The 19,430-nt window shown below is 36.7% G+C and overlaps 1 protein-coding gene across 1 annotated transcript in view; it reads left to right on the top strand.

Annotated features, from left to right (window-relative positions):
- Positions 1-19,430, top strand: part of LOC137278141 (structural maintenance of chromosomes protein 5-like) — a 428,573-nt gene that overhangs the window by 105,807 nt on the left and 303,336 nt on the right. Inside the window, exons 10-11 of the mRNA XM_067810312.1 lie at positions 6,421-6,538; positions 6,669-6,823. Coding sequence (XP_067666413.1) covers positions 6,421-6,538; positions 6,669-6,823 — 273 coding nt within the window. The remainder of the gene's footprint in view (positions 1-6,420; positions 6,539-6,668; positions 6,824-19,430) is intronic.

Here is a 19,430-nt window from a genome sequence, read left to right as displayed (position 1 = left end):
TTAAGTCCCAGGAAGGATATTTATGACACGTAGTAAACCTTTGATCAGCCAATTAGTCGGGCTGTTGTTCTCATATCGTGATTCAATATACTAAACACTTACTGAATGGCAGGGATACTCTACGACTCTATGTATTGAGCTCCCTGCTAAATGATATGGTAGTCTTGAATGTACAATTTCTCAACTACCATTCTGCTGAAGGAACACATGGCATCATCAGGATTGCCTTACTGATTTTACAAATGATATGCTTGCGTTATCTGCAATATACTCACCTGAGCTGAATGTGCCCTCTGAAGTAATATCGCTGACAGACATTCTGAACGGCTTTGTAGATGTAAAGTCTCAAATTCACGATAGCAAAAATGTCCGTATGTTGGTGTGCAATGATCAACTGCATTTTCCCATCGGGTGTTCATATGTGTATTTTAGATCTCAAAAGGTCATCAAATTACTTTGATTTACTCTTCCTCTCTGTAACTTCTCCAACCAAGAAATACAATGGACAGTGCACGTGTACACAACGGTTTGTGAAACATGTAAATAAAGTTATGTCACTTTAATATGAATTTTACCAATTGACCATGTACTTGAAATAGACTATTGTTCATCAAGACTAAGCGTTATCAAAACACTAACTCAAATCAGCCAAGTAATCCCACTAGTGGTATCCTCTTTCTTGTTGAAGTTGTTTATTTTAAGAGTAAGAGGATTATAAGGCATTGCTCAACTGGGTTTGGTCGTTTAACTAATCCCACACAGCCATCACCAGCAGAGGGAATGATTTACACATCTCATTTTGTTTTACTTAATTATTGTGTTTGTTTTTTATTGATAAAAAATGAAATGGGATTGTGAACAGCTTTACAGTTTATATCAACACCGGTACCATACAACATACAATACAAAATTTAAATGCAGCATGTATTGTCACATATGTGTATAAATTTGAATTACAAACATGGGTAAAGCTTGAAGACAATCTTTTATGGAAATAGTGAATTATCTGATCGTAATAATCTGTCCATCTTAAGATCTGCCTACCTCTTCGATTTGATACTAAATATGATTGAAGAATTAACCTCGTGCATTAGAACTTTGGTTTATTTACCTTTGTGAAGTGCTTTCCACACATACAAACTAATTGTATCAATATAGAGCATTTATGAGAACGTTATTGGTAAGATAATTATTTTTGGTGTCTTGATGGTAAAATTGTGGATGCTCACCGAAGTAACCATAGACTTAAGACAGAAAACATCTTCAAGCAGAAAGGAAGACCGTGACAGAGTATGGAAAAGTTTTTTCCCATCTTGTTGAGTCAGTTGTGCATGAAGTGAACTATCACTGTTGACACTGATGATGTATGATTGTGTAGCACTTTAAGAATTTCTTATATTTACGAAAGTTACCAAATGCAAAGCAGAGTGTACAGTTATGTAAGTTATGTTTTATGTATGAATGATAAATTAAAAATTTATTTACGCCGACCATAAACAAGCAAATGATAGACCGACACGCACCATTTAAATATTCTGTAACATACTTCTTGTTAATGATTATATAAATCTTGTTACACAATGATTTTTATTAATTCATTTGAGTATTTGCTCCAATCCACACGTACTGACATCACAACCAATTATCTATTGACATGTTTATGAGATTTCTTGAATACGCCAGTTGCATAACACCGTTAATGAGCACCAACATAAAAGGTCTAGTGACAGGTGTTATTTAGAGAATGCATATAGTTCCCACGGAGTAGAGTGGTAAAATCACCGGAATGAGCTTGGGATGATGATCTCGAACAAAGGCAAGACATCTGTTTTAACAGGCACAAGTATTTGGTATATAGATCAATGCTGGCCGTACACATCAACTTTCATGTTTTCACGCACCAGACGCAGTTGCATTGATATAAAGCACAAATGGACTATACAAAATATGGCTTATTCCTTCAGTTTTCATGAATAAATATGTCACAAGCAAGATCCATTATGCATATCAACAGTAAGAACTCTAACAGAACAAAAGAAATAATAAATTAGTAAGTTTACAGAGTCATGGGGATTCTTGAGAAATTTCAAAATTGAAAGAAGTAGCAGTAAAATCCTTCCTAAATTTACAAAAGTTTACAAGCCTTGTAAACACCACCTTTACAATCGTAAATGTTTGTAAATATGACATTTAAATTTTGTAAATTTTTGTAAATCATTTTTTTCTTGTGAAACGGGACTGGGTGGTCAGACTCGCTGACTTGATTTACTCATGTGATCAGTTCCCAGTTGTGGAGAATGATGTTATGCTGTTGATCATTGGATTGCCTGGTCCATAAAGCTGTAATATTGCTGAGTACAGCATAAAACGAAAGTCACACATTATTCCATTGATTTTTGTACCAAACACAACTCTTAAACTGGTGCTCAGAATCGCTTTTATAAAAGCACCAAGGTGCCCACAGTGCTTGAAGTTGATTTAGCCATAAACCCAAGACTCTAGGCCCCCAAACAAAGGGCAGATAATTCAAAACTAATTCCAAAACTTCAAACTTTGACAGCAAATATCTCCAGAACTAATGGTTCCAAGACTTCCAAATTTCTTAAGCAGATGCACTTTCGAATTCCCAACAATTTTGGCTGATCAGGTCATCAGCTCAAGACATTCCAAACTTTCTGTAGCTGATGACCAGTAACCATTGTGCAAATTCTGCACAAAGAGTACCAGGATGTGCCTTCATTGGCCACCATATTGACGGCTTTGTCCAGACCAATGTTCTTTTCAAAACATTCAAAAACCTCTTCACAAGTTTTTCAAACTCAAAGTTACCAGATGTGTTACCAACGTGGTGATTCCAGAACACTAATTGTTTTGACTGTACACCTAAGGACAGGCAAGCCATGACCTGCTAAAGACAGAATTATATCTTTTTCAGAACAGCCCATTTGTACACGGCACCATACTCTCCTACTTTCCTTCTGGGTAATGGTAAAACTTAAGGGGGATAACTGAGCTATGATGCTAGCTGAAGGAATAGCCTGTAAAATCTATCAACAACTACCACCACTCTCTGGCATTCCTATGTCCCACACAGCAGTACACTTTTAGCAACAACTGATTGGTCCTCTGTTTGTTTATGGTTATAAGTGACCTGTTTCCAGGTGTTATGTGGACTCCCAACGTATTTGCTTGGTCTGTGTTCACAAGTTCAGTTGCGACTGCTGACAGTGTACAGAATGCAGACATTCAGATTATGGATGCACACAATCAGTTGTGACAGTGTGAAAGAAACCATAACCTTTTGCACCAGTCTTGACGAACAAATAAAATTATCTCCTTAGCTCATTAAGGCCGGGAGACGCGTTTGTGGTGCAAATTAATCTGCTTCTCACAGCGAGAGCTGCGTATTGGGGTTTATAAAAAGCATCTCTTATTCAGCGAGAGCCGCGTATTGGGGGTTTTAAATTTTAAATTCGTATTGTACCTATTATTTCAATCAATGTATCAGTAATGATCAAAGATTAGCTTTTCTTACGAGAGAGTTTACTTTCTGTGTTAATCAGAAGAACTATTAATGTGTTTTGATAACAATTGCTTGCAATGTCGGGGGCTTATACTGGCAAAGGAACACGTGTCTGAGAGAAAGGAGATTATGAGATGTTGTTACAGGAGGTAAGTGTTTGTTACTCGTCATTGGTAGTAAATACTAAGATACTATGTTTGCACATTGATTGAATTAACGGTGACAAGTTTACAAAACCTTCTCCTAACTTAAATCATTCATTCATTCATTTATTTTGTGGAGTCCATTGTCAATCTTCTGTAATTCGTTTGTTTTCAAAACAAATATTAGTATGTCCATCTTATTAAATATTTGGGGACATTCAACTGTAAGTGTATACATCACAATAAATCAGTATCGTGCAACTTATTTTAATTCTATAATACATGTACCTGAATTGTGATATTTACTCATAACAATGTGCAGATTATATTGAAATGTTCAGCAAGCCATTATGTTTGATGTACAAGTAGTGTGCGCAAAATGTGTATGCAAATAAATACTATCTCTACTCAATGGTTGGATTGGGTTATCCAGGGTAAAAATAATCGGATTGTAGTGCTTTGAGCGCTTTAAAGCAAGTCACACATTAGCATATTAGTACTTACCTTAAAATATTCAGTATATACTAGCAACTTATGAGCGAAAACGCTTCTTTCATAGAAGATTATTATGCATGTGCGTAAATTCTTTTTTAATGCCATTGACATATATGTTTTGAACAACTTAACCTCACACAATGATATGAGAGGGACAATTTGTTTAAGTATGTCATACATACAGTGAGTAAGTGAGTGAGTATAGTTTAACGCCACACTCAGCAATATTCCAGCTATATGGCGGCGGTCTGTATATAATCGAGGCTGGACCAGACAATCCAGTGACCAACAACATGAGCATCGATCTGCACAATTGGGAACCGATGACAAGTGTCAACTAAGTCAGCGAGTCTGACCACCCGATCCCGTTAGTCGCCTCTTACGACTAGCATAGTTGCCTTTAATGGCAAGCATGGGTTGCTGAAGGCCTATTCTACCCCGGGACCTTCACGGGTCTGTCTTACATTCAAAGAATACAAACATGTGTTATGAAAATACACAGGCCACCAAAAGTCTACAAGAGAAAGTGTAATAAAATTACGTAAAACGTTTCATTTATAACATGTATTCACTCCTGCTTTCTTTCAACATATACCTTTACAACGCAATTAAAGAATTAAACAATCAGGACATGCTCGTATGACCAGACAGTTTCCTGAAATCTCCGAAACCTACCAGGGATATCAGTCGTGAATAGCCCTAATTAGTCTCACCACAACCAGCCAGGCAATCACCACGGCAATTTTGTCCTGCAAACGAAATTTCAACTAATCAGAGAGTTGAATCTCTGTGACATAATATGACAGTGTTCACGAATAGTGTCTGACCCTCTGACAAATCTAGCAGATTTGCCAATGGTCAGACAGAAGTCCCCAACCTACTGGCCTCAGTGTCTGACTGAATATATTACAATAACTTTGTCTGAAGTTGTTATTTGTGGCATGTGACACTTGTTCACTGTTTATAAATTTATGTTTATGATGTTTGTCATTATATAATGTTAATAATTTCAATGCCAATTATGAGAAATGTTCAATCGGAAATATATGGTTAATTTTGTTCTGTGGGTCCTGTGAATTTTCAGTGGGTCAGACAGACATCTCAAACTTACAGGACCCAATGTCCTGTTACTTTGAAACACCATTTGAAAACACTGAATATGAGGTATACTTTTGTGGCTCATTGTAGAATCGCAAGCCTGACACTGTGAAATATGAACATAGAAGTTTTAAGTTTAATACAATAGGGGGTTGATGCGCTACATTCTGATATCAAATTTACAAGATTAGTTTCATGGTGACGGAAAACATTATTGACTACAGCCTGTTCGCCTCAATGGCTGCCACTGGCCGATTATATTTATGTCGTTTCGGGATGCTATGGTTGCCGTTTTTGGATGCTGTGACTGCCGTTTTGTGTGCTTGGCGACCGTTTTCAGGAGCTGTTATAGCTGATATGGAAGTTTTGTTTCCATTTCCAATGATTAGTTTTCTGTTAAGGGGTTTTGTTTCGGTTTCAGAGGATATTGTGGCAGTTTCTGGTGATTTTTGCTCTGTTTTGGTGTATATGAGTTAAGTTTGGATGATCTGTTCACCATTTGTATGGTAGGCCTGATAATGGATAATACTAATGCTCCTACTGCATGAGAAATATTTGCAAAGCCAGGTGATACGTAAGATTAAGGAGTGATATTTATTGAATGATTAAAAGAGAGAAACAAATTTGGCTGCAGTGATTGTTACACATTTTGCAGCTTGTTTTGTAAAATAAGAATCAGTCCAGAGCATTTGGGTATACGACAACTGCTTATAAGAGCAGACTGATTTTGATCAGTGTCTGCCTTTCTTTTGTCTTTTCTGTTGACTTCATATCCAGGTGAACTTTTTTGGAGTGACACTGTATGTTTCGCCTGCATTATGATATTATTTGATAAATTTATCAGGATGCCATAATACAAGGTTGTCACATCTTGATTTGCTTGTTTGAATAAACCATGATCAAAGTTAACATGGAAAACAGTGAGTTATAGAACAAAATTATTTTGTTTCTTGTTAGCGTCATATGTGACTTTTATCATTGTAAGTTGTCAGAGCAGTGAACTGGATATGGCAGTGCTGTTCAAATAAACTTATGTCCTATTGTGTGGAAAAGATTCAAGAAGATTAATCCATAAACTATCTTAATCATTTATGACAACAGGACATAAGAATTGGTGAGAACTTGACAAGCTGAACTCATATTGTTTTATTTATCCTACAGCAAGAAGCTGAAAAGCTTGCTCAGGAGATGCGGGGTGTAAACCAAGAGATGACACAGGTGCAGCATTCCGGCAATACTATACGCATGGAGATGGACAACATACGCAGGGAAATACAAGGTCAAGTCCATGTATTTGTTGTAACTTTGAATGCGGAAACAAAAGATTGTCAAATTCGTCACAAAATGTGTTACTTCTTTTAACAACTAACCATATTCTTTGAGAATGACAACTTTATTTGTGATTGTAGGCAATCAACAGGAGCTAAATCAGATACAAGACATCAGTAGACGGCGGCTAGAGACACTTCGTCAGAGACACAGACATACATATGATGCTGTGATGTGGCTGAGGGAGAACAAGAATCTGTTTTGCAAAAAAATATATGAACCTATGATATTATGTGTGAGTATGCTGAGCTCAATAACTGGTCCTACAGCTTTTTCAGTTGTTTTGTCTTATGTTTTGGAATACTTAAAGGTCGCATGCAACGTAAAACACAACTTTGCAGATTCTGGTACCTTTCGGTGTGCACTTATCGAAACAAATCATAAAAAATGCCAATTCAACCTATAAAGTTGAAAAAAAACGCAATGAAAAAAAAGCCCGCGAAATCGGAGTTCAAACGTTTCACTAAATTCCCCCCAGCCCTGGGGGGAAAACTGGTTTCAACAGCTGCGCTGCGCTGCGCTGCGTCCATAACGCATGCGTAGTGAATAGGTTCGCGGAGCTTGAAACAATTATATAACATGTTTTTATGTCTGTGGGTTGCAAACAAACTACGTTCATTTTTTTTCGGATGACTGGATTTGACAGAAACTGGTGCAAACTCTTGTCAGTTTTAAGTCCTGCTTTGTACTTGGACGAATGACAGATTCCAGCCACCCAGTAGTTTATCATCTTTACTGACATGATTTTTTATTGGATCGAGCGCAAATTCAGAGAACAGATATTTTCCAAACCCAACATCTCTATATACATTCTTCATGGATAACGACTTCTTTTAGTGTATATGATTTTGTTTGACAACAGTATATGAATCCATACTGAAACGATGCATCAAGTACACAAAAGAAGTTGTTATCCATAAAGAATCTTACTTTCTTGTGACTGGCTATACTTCTAAAATGCCCATCAAACAGATCATCTTTCTGTACACACAATGAGCCCCCAGCATATCAGCAAATGAAACAGCCAATCGGAAGCCGTCGTTACACTTGAGTGCATATCCACCGCTATGACTGGGTTCGGTCTCCCGAGGGCTTCGTTTTGGGGGAAGTAAGCCCAAGTACAAAATATTTTGTATCGCGATTGTATACTTATAATTTTGTTTATTTGTTTTTTTAAAAGCAGCAGTGTATATTATATGTCATGAATAAGTGATAAATGTGTTTTAATTATGTTTCATTTTTTGGTTGCATGTGACCTTTAATATACAAGATGATCATAGTCTTAAAAAATTCTAAACACACCTGAACCTTTTGTTCAAATGTGCTTATGTTGAGGTCTTAATTTGTCTGCATCACAAACAAATGTTGCTTGCAGCATCTTGTAGGTTAATTAAAATTTCATGTATCTTTTTGTTTTAACTCATTAAGGCTGAGAGACTCAAATTAATTACCTTCTCACAGTGAGAGCCACATATGGGCGGTAGTAAAAAGCACCTTGTATTCAGCGAGAGCCACACATGTTCGTCAGCAGAAAGCACCTCTCAGCAAGAGATGCACATGTGCGTTTTACATTTTAAATTTGTACTGAACCTATTATTTCAATCAAATTAGTAGGACTGATCAAAGATTAGCTTTTGTCATGAGAGAGGTCACTTTCTGGGTTAATCAGAAGAAGCATTCAAGTGTTTTGATAACAATTGCTAGCAATGTCATAAGCTTATACAGGTAAATGAACAGATGTATGCAAGAAAGGGGATTATTGTTACAGGAGGTAAGTGTTTGTTATTTGTCATTGGGAGTGAATACTGAAATACTATGTTTGCACATTGATTAAATGAACGGGACCCGTGAAGGTCCCGGGGTAGAATAGGCCTTCAGCAAGCCATGCTTGCCATAAAAAGCAACTGTGCTTGTCGTAAGAGGTAACTAATGGGATCGGGTGGTCAGACTTGCTGACTTAGTTGAGACATGTGATCGGTTCCCAATTGTGCAGATGCTCATGTTGTTGGTCACTGGATTGTCTGGTCCAGCCTCGATTATTTACAGACCGCCGCCATATAGCCCGAATATTGCTGAGTGTGGCGTAAAACTAAACTCACACACTCACTCATGTTTGTTGTAAGCCTCTGAATGGGGATTCAGTTAGAGATCAGTGTCACATTACTGGTAAATACAGAGGTGCAGCTCACAATGAATGTAATTTGAAGCTACGAATAAATCCTAAATTTATTCACATTCCAGTTATATTTCACAATTTACATGGGTGTGATTCACACTTGATTATGCAAGCTATTTCAAAAGTCAAAGGTAACATGTCATGTATCCCAAACAGCATGTAAAAATATATATCCTTTTCACTAAACAGGTTGAGATTCATAGATAGTGTTCAGTTTCTATTGTCTTCTCTAGACAGCTTGGTCAAGGCTAATAACCCAAACGACTTGGTTATAACTAATCGGTACACAGAGAAAGAAACTAGATCTTTGTTACGTACGGGAATATACCCATATGAATATATGGATGACTGGTCTAAGTTATATGAGACACAGTTGCCTCCAACTGACCAATTCTACAGTAAGCTTTCTGATGCATCTGTTTCACAAGATGATTACGAACACGCTAAAAAGGTATGAGAAAAACTAAACTGTAAGAATATGGGTGATTACCATGATTTATATTTGAAAACAGATGTGTTATTGTCAGCTAATGTTTTTGAGAAATTTAGAAAAATGTCTTTGAAACAATATGAGTTGGATCCAGCATGGTATTATTCAAGTCCTGCACTCTCGTGGGATGCCTTACTGAAAAAAATGGTATTGAATTAGAATTATTTACTGATTACGACATGCATCTGTTTATTGAGAAAAGATTACGTGGTGGTATTTTGCGTGATATCAAAATGTTATGCTAAAGCTAATAACAAGTGTGTAAAAGGCTACAATCCTAGGAAACCCTCGTCGCCAACAATCTGTACGGCTGGGCTATGAGCCAATATCTACCAACGGGTGGATTCGAATGGGTGCCTGAGTGTAATTTTTAATCTATAATAAACACTGGGTGTGTGGGGGTAACCCCCACTTCAAACAAGCGGTATATACTCGAAGTGGACTTAGAATACCCAGAGGAATTGCATATATCTCACAATAGCTACCCCTTAGCTCCTGAAAGGTTGAGCGTTAACCAAGACTGGGTGTCTGAGTATCAACATAACCTGATGAATGGACCGCTAGCAAATGTAGAAAAAATGGTTTCTAATTTGATGAAAAATCCCAAAGTATGTCGTTCACTACCGTAACTTACAGTTGTATCTATCGTTAGGTATGAAGCTTACTAAAGTACATAGGATACTAAAGTTGAATCAGAGTCCCTGAGATCTGAGAAAGATAGCTACTACCGACTTTGAGAAAAACCTGTACAAACTCATGAACAACTCGGTGTTTGGAAAAACAATGGAGGATTAAAAAAAAACTGGTTAATGTGTATGAGGATTCAAACCGAAGATGTGTATGAGGATATGAAGACCAACATACACCTGTACGACACCAGTGACTACCCGAGAGACCACCCCATGCACAGCCAGGCCAACAAAAAGGTCTCAGGCAGGATGAAAGATAAATGCACACCAATCGCTGAATACTTGGGATTGAGGTCAAAAATGTATTCTATCAAGAAAGCAGATGATGCTTAAATAAGGAAGGCTAAAGGTGTGAAAAAGAATGTGGTAAAACGATATATTAAGCAAACCTTATACAAACAGGCTCTGTTTGAGAAGAAAACGTTTAAAGGTCACATATACTCTAATAGGGTACAAATGCAAAACCAATTGCTGACATTGTTATAAATGAAACCCCGCCATTAAAACTGCTCATTTCGATCTTTGATTACCTTAAATCGACCTTTTTGTCAACAGTGCACAATTCTCAGCCGCAAACGAAATTTCAACCAGAGTGGCGCATAGAAATGAGGGTCTGTGCAGAATTCATCTACATTTCAAGGGGTAAATTATTTTGTTTACAGGTTTGTACAAATCTGAAATCGTGACAGCTGTTTTGAGAAATGAAAGCTACATGTTCTCACAATCTGTTATGACTTAGTTTTGTCTCCCGCTTTGCCTAGTTTTCGAGTTACAACCCTTGTTTTCATGGATGATTCTGTCAAAATCACTTGGTGTTGCTAGGTTGTAATCCGTGTTAGGTGGTATAAACCTACACGTTATTTGTCATCATTCACTTGATGCTCAGTTAATGAATTTGTAACAAGTATAATTAGTGGTAACGCCAATTAGATTACGTGACAAAGGCCCCCATTTGGCATTTCTTGTGTCTGGATCGATCAAAGGATTAACCGATAACACGCTGATTGATTAATTAGTTTTATGCAGATTTAAATGGGGGATTCGTCAAAAGGTACTGTTTATGTATGAACATTTACTAATCTATCTTGAATACACTCTGTCGTGTCTGTGTCTATGTAAAAACAACACCCTTCTTTCGAAGGATTAACCACCAATACATTGATTGACTGTTGGCTAGCTAATTACTTTTGTAAAAGAATGACACACATTATGCAATTAGTTACCAGGTGTGCTATCTTGGGTGACCAATGAGACTATACAGCAATGTGAAAAACCTGAAACGATACATTTCGTATATTCGATTGTTGAAAGACACGTCACTTGGGAAATCTGCAGAAGAGTTCATATATCACTCGTTCTTGTAGTTATTGATGGATACATTCCTCGAACAAGGTAAGAGCCTGACATTGCTCCTATAACTTGTTTTAATTTTAATATTTGCATTTTGTTTTTATTAAATTGTCGTAACTTTCAACAGAATCATTGTTTTCGTGGCTAAGTTGTAATGATACGGACAACATACACTAGGGCGTGCATGCAAATTATGATTCATCTAGGCAAACTATAAAATGTCTAGATATAACATTCCTGTTATACATTCGCAGATCGCTTCTTTCTGTTAAGTTTCAAAATCCATAAAAGTATGGTTATAAAGTAATTAGGATCATGAGACCAAATATAAAGACGTATACTGACAAGTGTCTACATACTGGTGAGTGAAGGTTTACAAACCAAGTAAATTAGCAAGTGTAGGAATTTATCACGCAGTATTTTCACTTTGACCCCCCTACCTCGCTTATGTTACGTTACAAGTTATGTCATGCAAACTCCTTTTGGTCATCATTCAAATACATATTTAACTACTGGTAGAAAGTAGTTTCGATTTTCTAACTTTATGAAAACAAACCATAATCTCATTAATTCAAATGAATTTGACTTCATGATTTTCAAAAATGGTGGCACCCTGTCTTAGGATGAATGCTATTTAAGTTTGTTTTCACCGACTTACAAAAGCAAAACTACTTTCTACTGGTAGTAAATTATGTATCTTATTGATGCACAATAGGATTTTGCATGACATTGCTTATAACATAACAATTTCACTTTTGGAACCGAGGTAGGGGGCAAGATAATTAGCAATATTATTGTCACTTTGACCCCCACCTTGTTTCCTTGGAAGAAATCGTTATGTTACAAGTTGTGTCATGCAAAATCCTTTTGGCCACGATTCAAATACACATTTAACTACTGGTAAAAAGTAGTTTGGATTTTCTAACTTGATGAAAACAAACCATAATCTCAATAATCCTAACCGACTTTTAGCCCGTGCCATTTTAAAAAATGGCGACACCCTGTCTGAAGATAAATGCTATTTAAGTTTCTTTTCACTGACTTACAAAGTCAAAATTACTTTTCACTGGTAGTAAAATATGTATTTTATTGATGGACATTAGAATTTTGCATGACATTGCTTATAACATAACAATTTCACTCTTCGAGTCATCATTCAAATACATATTTAACTACTGGTAGAAAGTAGTTTCGATTTTCTAACTTTATGAAAACAAACCATAATCTCATTAATTCAAATGAATTTGACTTCATGATTTTCAAAAATGGTGGCACCCTGTCTTAGGATGAATGCTATTTAAGTTTGTTTTCACCGACTTACAAAAGCAAAACTACTTTCTACTGGTAGTAAATTATGTATCTTATTGATGCACAATAGGATTTTGCATGACATTGCTTATAACATAACAATTTCACTTTTGGAACCGAGGTAGGGGGCAAGATAATTAGCAATATTATTGTCACTTTGACCCCCACCTTGTTTCCTTGGAAGAAATCGTTATGTTACAAGTTGTGTCATGCAAAATCCTTTTGGCCACGATTCAAATACACATTTAACTACTGGTAAAAAGTAGTTTGGATTTTCTAACTTGATGAAAACAAACCATAATCTCAATAATCCTAACCGACTTTTAGCCCGTGCCATTTTAAAAAATGGCGACACCCTGTCTGAAGATAAATGCTATTTAAGTTTCTTTTCACTGACTTACAAAGTCAAAATTACTTTTCACTGGTAGTAAAATATGTATTTTATTGATGGACATTAGAATTTTGCATGACATTGCTTATAACATAACAATTTCACTCTTCGAGTAAATCGAGGTGGGGGTCAGTATGATATTATTTACGATAATATTGGCACTTTGACATCAACCTCGCGCCCGAGGAAGAAAGCGTTATATTCGTGCAAAATCCTTTTGATCAGCAATGTGTGGTAAGCAGTCTTTATTTTATAAACTCGATGAAACTTGTACTCCCATTTTCTATCCTGGAAGCGTGGTAGGGGGCGAACCATCCGATTTAGTATATACCACAGGCTTCCACATGCTCGCTTTGCACACACAAACAACCAATTTAAGCACAAACTACGGGGTCCGGTGACACCAACACCCGACCCCAAGGAGCAACTGACGGCAACACAACAATTCGGCATATCTTTGGTGACGTTGAGAAATCAGCAAAATGACAAGCTTGCTACACATTTTATATATAATTAATTGGAAATCGTTCCTTCTATTACGTCACACCCAGTTCTCTGGCGACAGTGTTACGTAACGGTGTCTGTGGTTTCGTTTGCGGGAGAGAGAGAAGCAGACAGCGTTTTACCAACTTTTAAGCGCTTGGTATTAATTGACCACAAGGGGTTTTTTTTAGAAAAAAATGGTGTTTCGTTTATGACTAACCAGAAGTCTTTCACATGCAGTGATAAAAAGAGTACCAAAAAATTGAGTTTAGTGGTCCTTTAACTCATAAAGGCCGAGAGACGCGTATGTGCGGCAAACTAATTATTGGGGGTAATAAAAAGCACCTTTCATTCAACGAGAGACTCGCATATGCATTTTACATTTTAAATCATACTGTACCTATTATTTCAATAAATTTAGCAGTAATAATCAAATATTAGCTTTTCTTACGAGAGAGGTTACTTTCTGTGTTAATCAGAAGAACTATTAATGTGTTTTGATAACAATTGCTTGCAATGTCGGGGGCTTATACAGGTAAATGAACACATGTCTGCAAGAAGGTGGATTATGAGATGTTGTTACAGGAGGTAAGTGTTTGTTACTTGTCATTGGGAGTGAATACTAAGATACTATGTTTGCACATTGATTGAATTAATGGTTACAAAACCTACTAAATTAAATCATTCATTCATTTGTTGTAATAGTTCATATAATGAATCATAGACATAAATAGCAATACTGTATTACACCCATGTTCGTGTAGATTTGAAATAGCCAAAGTTACTAGTTTAGACCTAACTCATTTGTGACTATTGATTTTTAAAGTTGACAATAATACATAATCGAAGATGAAGTGATAACTCTTGCATCTACTCATAATATACATAAATAGTACAAATAAACCATACCAAGGTAACTGGAGCATTTTGTTCAAGATGTTTAATGTTGAGTTGAAATGTGATTTTTCAATGCAGTTTACATAAGCATTGTGTAAGAAACGTTTGTATTTGATCTCTGTAATTATCATATCCAGTGAAATGATCACATGTATCAGATCCATCATCAATAATGGGAGGATAATATATCAGTTACGAAATTGATGAGTATAATCATTCAATCAGACAACACTTAATGAGATCTATGAACACCTCTTCGGCCTCTGGCAGAATGCATGTCCAGGTAAAGTTTTGTCCCATGATAAGTGTGAAACAAACTACTGCACTGTTATATCATTGGACAACCTGTTTTGTGAAGTCGCACCCATTGTCAATCTTCTGTAATTCGTTTGTTTTCAAAACAAATATTAGTATGCCCATCTTTTATGCCCATATTTTGGGAGATTCAACTGCAAGTGTATACATCACAATAAATCAGTATCGTGTAACTTTTTTGAATTCTATAATACATGTACTTGAATTATGATATTTATTCATAACAATGTGCAGATTATATTGAAATGTTCAGCAAGCCATTATGTTTGATGTGCAAGTAGTGTGCTCAAAATGTATATGCGAATAAATACTATCTCTACTCAATGGTTGGATTGGGTTATCCGGGGTAAAAATAATCGGATTGTAGCGCTTTGAGCGCTTTAAAGAAAAATAAACTCGTCAAAGTGCTTGTTAGTCCTACGTGTACATTTCAGACATCCTTACGATTATGTATGTTCACGATACACAAAGTTTTTCATGAAAGCTAGAGTTGATAAAGCCAAAATCTAGCATCTCGATTGGTCAACGATCTAACCAATAGTCAATCTGTATCCAAGCTGTCTAGTGACCGAAATGCTCTTCAGAAATTTAGTCCACGCCCCATCACCTGTCATTTCCTATGTGACAGATATCTTGTGATACGATTGGTCATAGATAACAAATTAGGGACAAAAATTGAATAGTTGAGATACAAAACGTCCTATTTGGGAACTTTGATGACGCCCATCCCATGACCCTTTGTCTTATGTACGTGCAAGGAATAGCATTATACAATATGTATACATGTATGTTCGTGTGATAACATATATTTTCTGCATTAAATCTAGTAGACCCAAAGTGACAAACTGTGAATCTGTTCCATGTAAGTCACACATTAGCTTATTAGTACTTACCTTAAAATTTTCTGAATACATTGCTAGTGTATACTGAATATTTTAAGGTAAGTACTACCCATTCAGTATTTCTGTGTGGGGGTCCCAATTCTAAATCACGTGAATATTTGTGTGAAAACAAACGTTCGGCTATAGTGCGATTGAATCTCGCGACTATGGATTGACTTCAATGTTCTCCGGCTGCACCCCTCCTTACCTTGGTAGTGTGTTCTAACAGTTGTGACACGGCACCCATAAATTCCCTACCTGGATCGACTTACAGCTCCGAAGGCCAAGTCAGCTGACTGCGTTTGTACATACGTTCGAATCCGCGGGCTACTTGTGACGCATCCTTCGCGGTCAAGGGTTCGGCCTCCTTATAGCGGGTGGGCAGGGCATACTTAAAGGATTTACCTATCATGTGGAAGAAACCGTATCATGGAAGAAACAACAAGTCAGCCTTGTGAACTTGATAAGGTATATGAATACCAAATTTTCTCCTAGGTATATATTTTGGTGCTGGTAAGGAAACTTGCTATATAGCTTGTTTCTGTAACCAGGCTTTTGCTTTTTCTTCCGAAACATGTGCAGCTTTAACTAATTTTTTAATAGCGTCTGCTCCTTTCCAATATCCTCGCGAGCTGTAGTAAATTTTCTCCATTATATATATGTTATTTAAATATTTTTATGACCGGTCCTGCAGACAGCCCCAGAGATCAAGGAGTGTCCGTAAGCGTAGGTATTAATACCATAGGAGCCTATCCATCGTTTTGAATCCATTGGTGATAGAGATGTCTTATTGAAAGTCAACCCGTATATCTTATACCCATCACTACGAAGTGTATTCATTTGGTGTTTAACTCATTAAGCCCGAGAGCCACTTCACTGCTCAACACCTGGAACCCCGTGCTGATTGCCTGGCTGGCTGTGGCAAGACTAATTAGGGCTATTCATGACTGATATCCCTGGTAGGTTTTGGAGATTACATGAAACTGTCTCGTCATATGAGGAAGTCCTGATTGTTTAATTGTTTAATTGTGTTGTAAAGATATATGTTGAAAGAAAGCAGGAGAGAATACATGTCATATATGTAACGTTTTACGTAATTTTATTACACTTTCTCTTGTAGACTTTTGGTGGCGTGTGCATGTGTATTTTCTTAACACATGTTTTTATTCTTTGTATGTAAGACATACTTAAACAAATTGTCCCTCTTATATCATGGTGTGAGGTTAAATTGTTCAAAACATCTATGTCAATGGCAGTAAAGAATTTACGCACATGCCTAGTAATCTATGAAAGAAGCGTTTTCACTGATACGTTGCTAGTGTATACTGAATGGGTAGTACGACTTCCTTGTGTGGTTGACTCTATGAATCACGAAATAACAAGACTACTAGGTAAGAGACCAGTTGAAGCAATCCATATGAAATCCGTTGTATCGGAGGCCGCTGCACCCCGTGGAAAAAATAAAAAAATTCCAGATTGCGCAATTGTTAGATATTTATATCAACCAGGTGAATATGAGGGAGACACCCGTAAACGTGCTACAGATCCTATATGGTCTATGAAAACGTACAGTATCGATAGAGTGGATATGAAAGACAGGGAACCTTACCTGTACATCTTGTAAAATGGGCCACGTAGAAGATTTGTTTGCAAGGAATTACAAATTATCCCACAATGATGAAAAAATTTATACTTTTATTTTCAACAAACGTTTAACTTTGCTGATATAGGTTTTTTTTCTTCTCATAAAGTAGCTGAAATCATTTTTTATCAACGCCATGGGCTTTACATAATCGCTAATGACCTTTAACTCCTGTACCACACACAGAACACGTGTAGTTAGTATAACCTTTATGGTGAAAATAACAATAACCCTCAACTTTGCTTCCTTTGCCACAAATATCAGTTTTCCCCATAAGTACCCACTGACAAGTATATGGTGCTGTTGTCATTTTTGATATAATAATTTGTGCAATTAGTCTAATTGTTTAACAATTAACACTGTAGCTGCTACCCCCAGTACCATGAATACCAACTCACAATCTTTCTGCCCCTCTGAAGGAGTGTAATACTGAGAAATCGTTGGTTCATTACCTAATGGTTCTAGTTGTTTACCCGTGAACACATAGTATTCTTTCATAGCTTTATCTACGTCATGAAAAGTTCTAATGGAATGATTTTTGCATTGGAGTTGAGTATTGATAAAATCTTGTCTCTTCATTCGTCTCATAGCGCATTCAGCCTGTGCAGCCTGTAGTTTTTCTATGGCCATATCATGTCGTTTTCGTACCGCGTCTACCTCAGCCGTGATTGTGAAAATAGAAAATTACTCCCAGAAAATGCTAGTGCATTCACAAGAGCCCCACCAGCTATCATTGCTATTGAAGCCATATTATATTTATTAATATGTATTTCCCTCAGACGTAATATGTATTAAGGAAAATGTATACTTTTAATTATAACATTATATGAGGATCAATGGGGAAACCCCCATACCCCCACTGGGGTCCTGCGGACAGCTGACTGACTGGGGTTGTGGTATGGGAATTTCAGGTCGCCTACAAAGGACATATAATGAAACAACAGCAGTGGCTACTACACCTCCTACTTTCACCCACAGGGGTGTGGGGTACCCTCACGTGTAATTATGTTTATTATGCCTTGCTAAGGCGTTTTTTCTACCTGCTTCACCTCTTTTCTGGTTCTTCTTGGTGACTTGTGTCACTGGTTCCTGGGGACTATCTACAGGACTTGTCTTCGGTGTTTCCTCTTTGGTTATCTCTTGGGCAGCATCCATCTTGTATAATATTATTATTATATTTTGTTTTATTAAATTTACAATGCTTTGCCATGATGATTGCTGATACATGGCAAGATACATACCGGTTTTGTGATATAAAGCACAACTGATATAGCTCAAGGCATTATCGATAAATGGGTCCTCCCACAAATAGTCTACATTGTGGTGGTATTGGTGAAAAGTGTGACGCTATGCTGGTATAAATCTGGGTAATAGTAGAACCCTTGACTTTTGTCATCTCAGCTGCGAGTTGTGCCTCATACCTAGCATATAATTTATTGATTTCATCTGACATTTTCTGAATTTTGTCAGCAGTGATGTTGTCCCCTAAATATTGCTTTCCCTTACCACCCACGACTAGTGTTACCACTCTATTCACTTCTTCTTGTCCTTTTGTTCACCTGAAACTAACATCTGTTCTAGTGATTCATCACACTCCATTTTATAATATAGTAATCTAGTTTCTATTTTTAAAAAATAATATCCAACATACACTAAATACATAGAGATAAAGGTTAGGTTACACCAGACTTGAACTTCAAAAACCGACATGTATCCTAGAATTTACTAAAAATGACTAAAATGTTACTAAAATTTACTGTAATCTTATTAAAAACAAAGGCCAGTCATTACTAAAAATTACTAAAATGTTACTAAAAATTACTAAAATATTACTAATATATTACTAATATATTACTGACATTTTATTAAAAAACAAAGCCTAACCGCTGGGTCATTACTTGGTAATCCACTGGTTGGTCAGTTTTCAACACGAGCTTGGCATGTTTAGTTTCAGCGAGCTGTTTTTTCACCTGTTCCCATTTTGTTTTGCTCATCACATCGTTCTCTCTCAAACACTCCTCAAACGAATCCCTGTCCTTGGAGTGAAATAATGCCACCCATCACGTCTACTCCCTCAAATCTTTCAACACCGAGTTGAATTTTTGTGTCAGCACCCAGATACTGTGATTTGCATGTCTACCTGAAAATGCTAGGTACGATAGCATGTCTCTTTTTTTTGTTATCTCTATTAGCGCTACAGTCATCCAGGATGAACGTCAG

Source organism: Haliotis asinina, chromosome 3 (assembly GCF_037392515.1).
Source record: "Haliotis asinina isolate JCU_RB_2024 chromosome 3, JCU_Hal_asi_v2, whole genome shotgun sequence".
Lineage (NCBI taxonomy): Eukaryota > Metazoa > Mollusca > Gastropoda > Lepetellida > Haliotidae > Haliotis > Haliotis asinina.
Note: the sequence above shows the minus strand (reverse complement) of the source record. Positions and strands in the feature narration are given on the sequence as shown.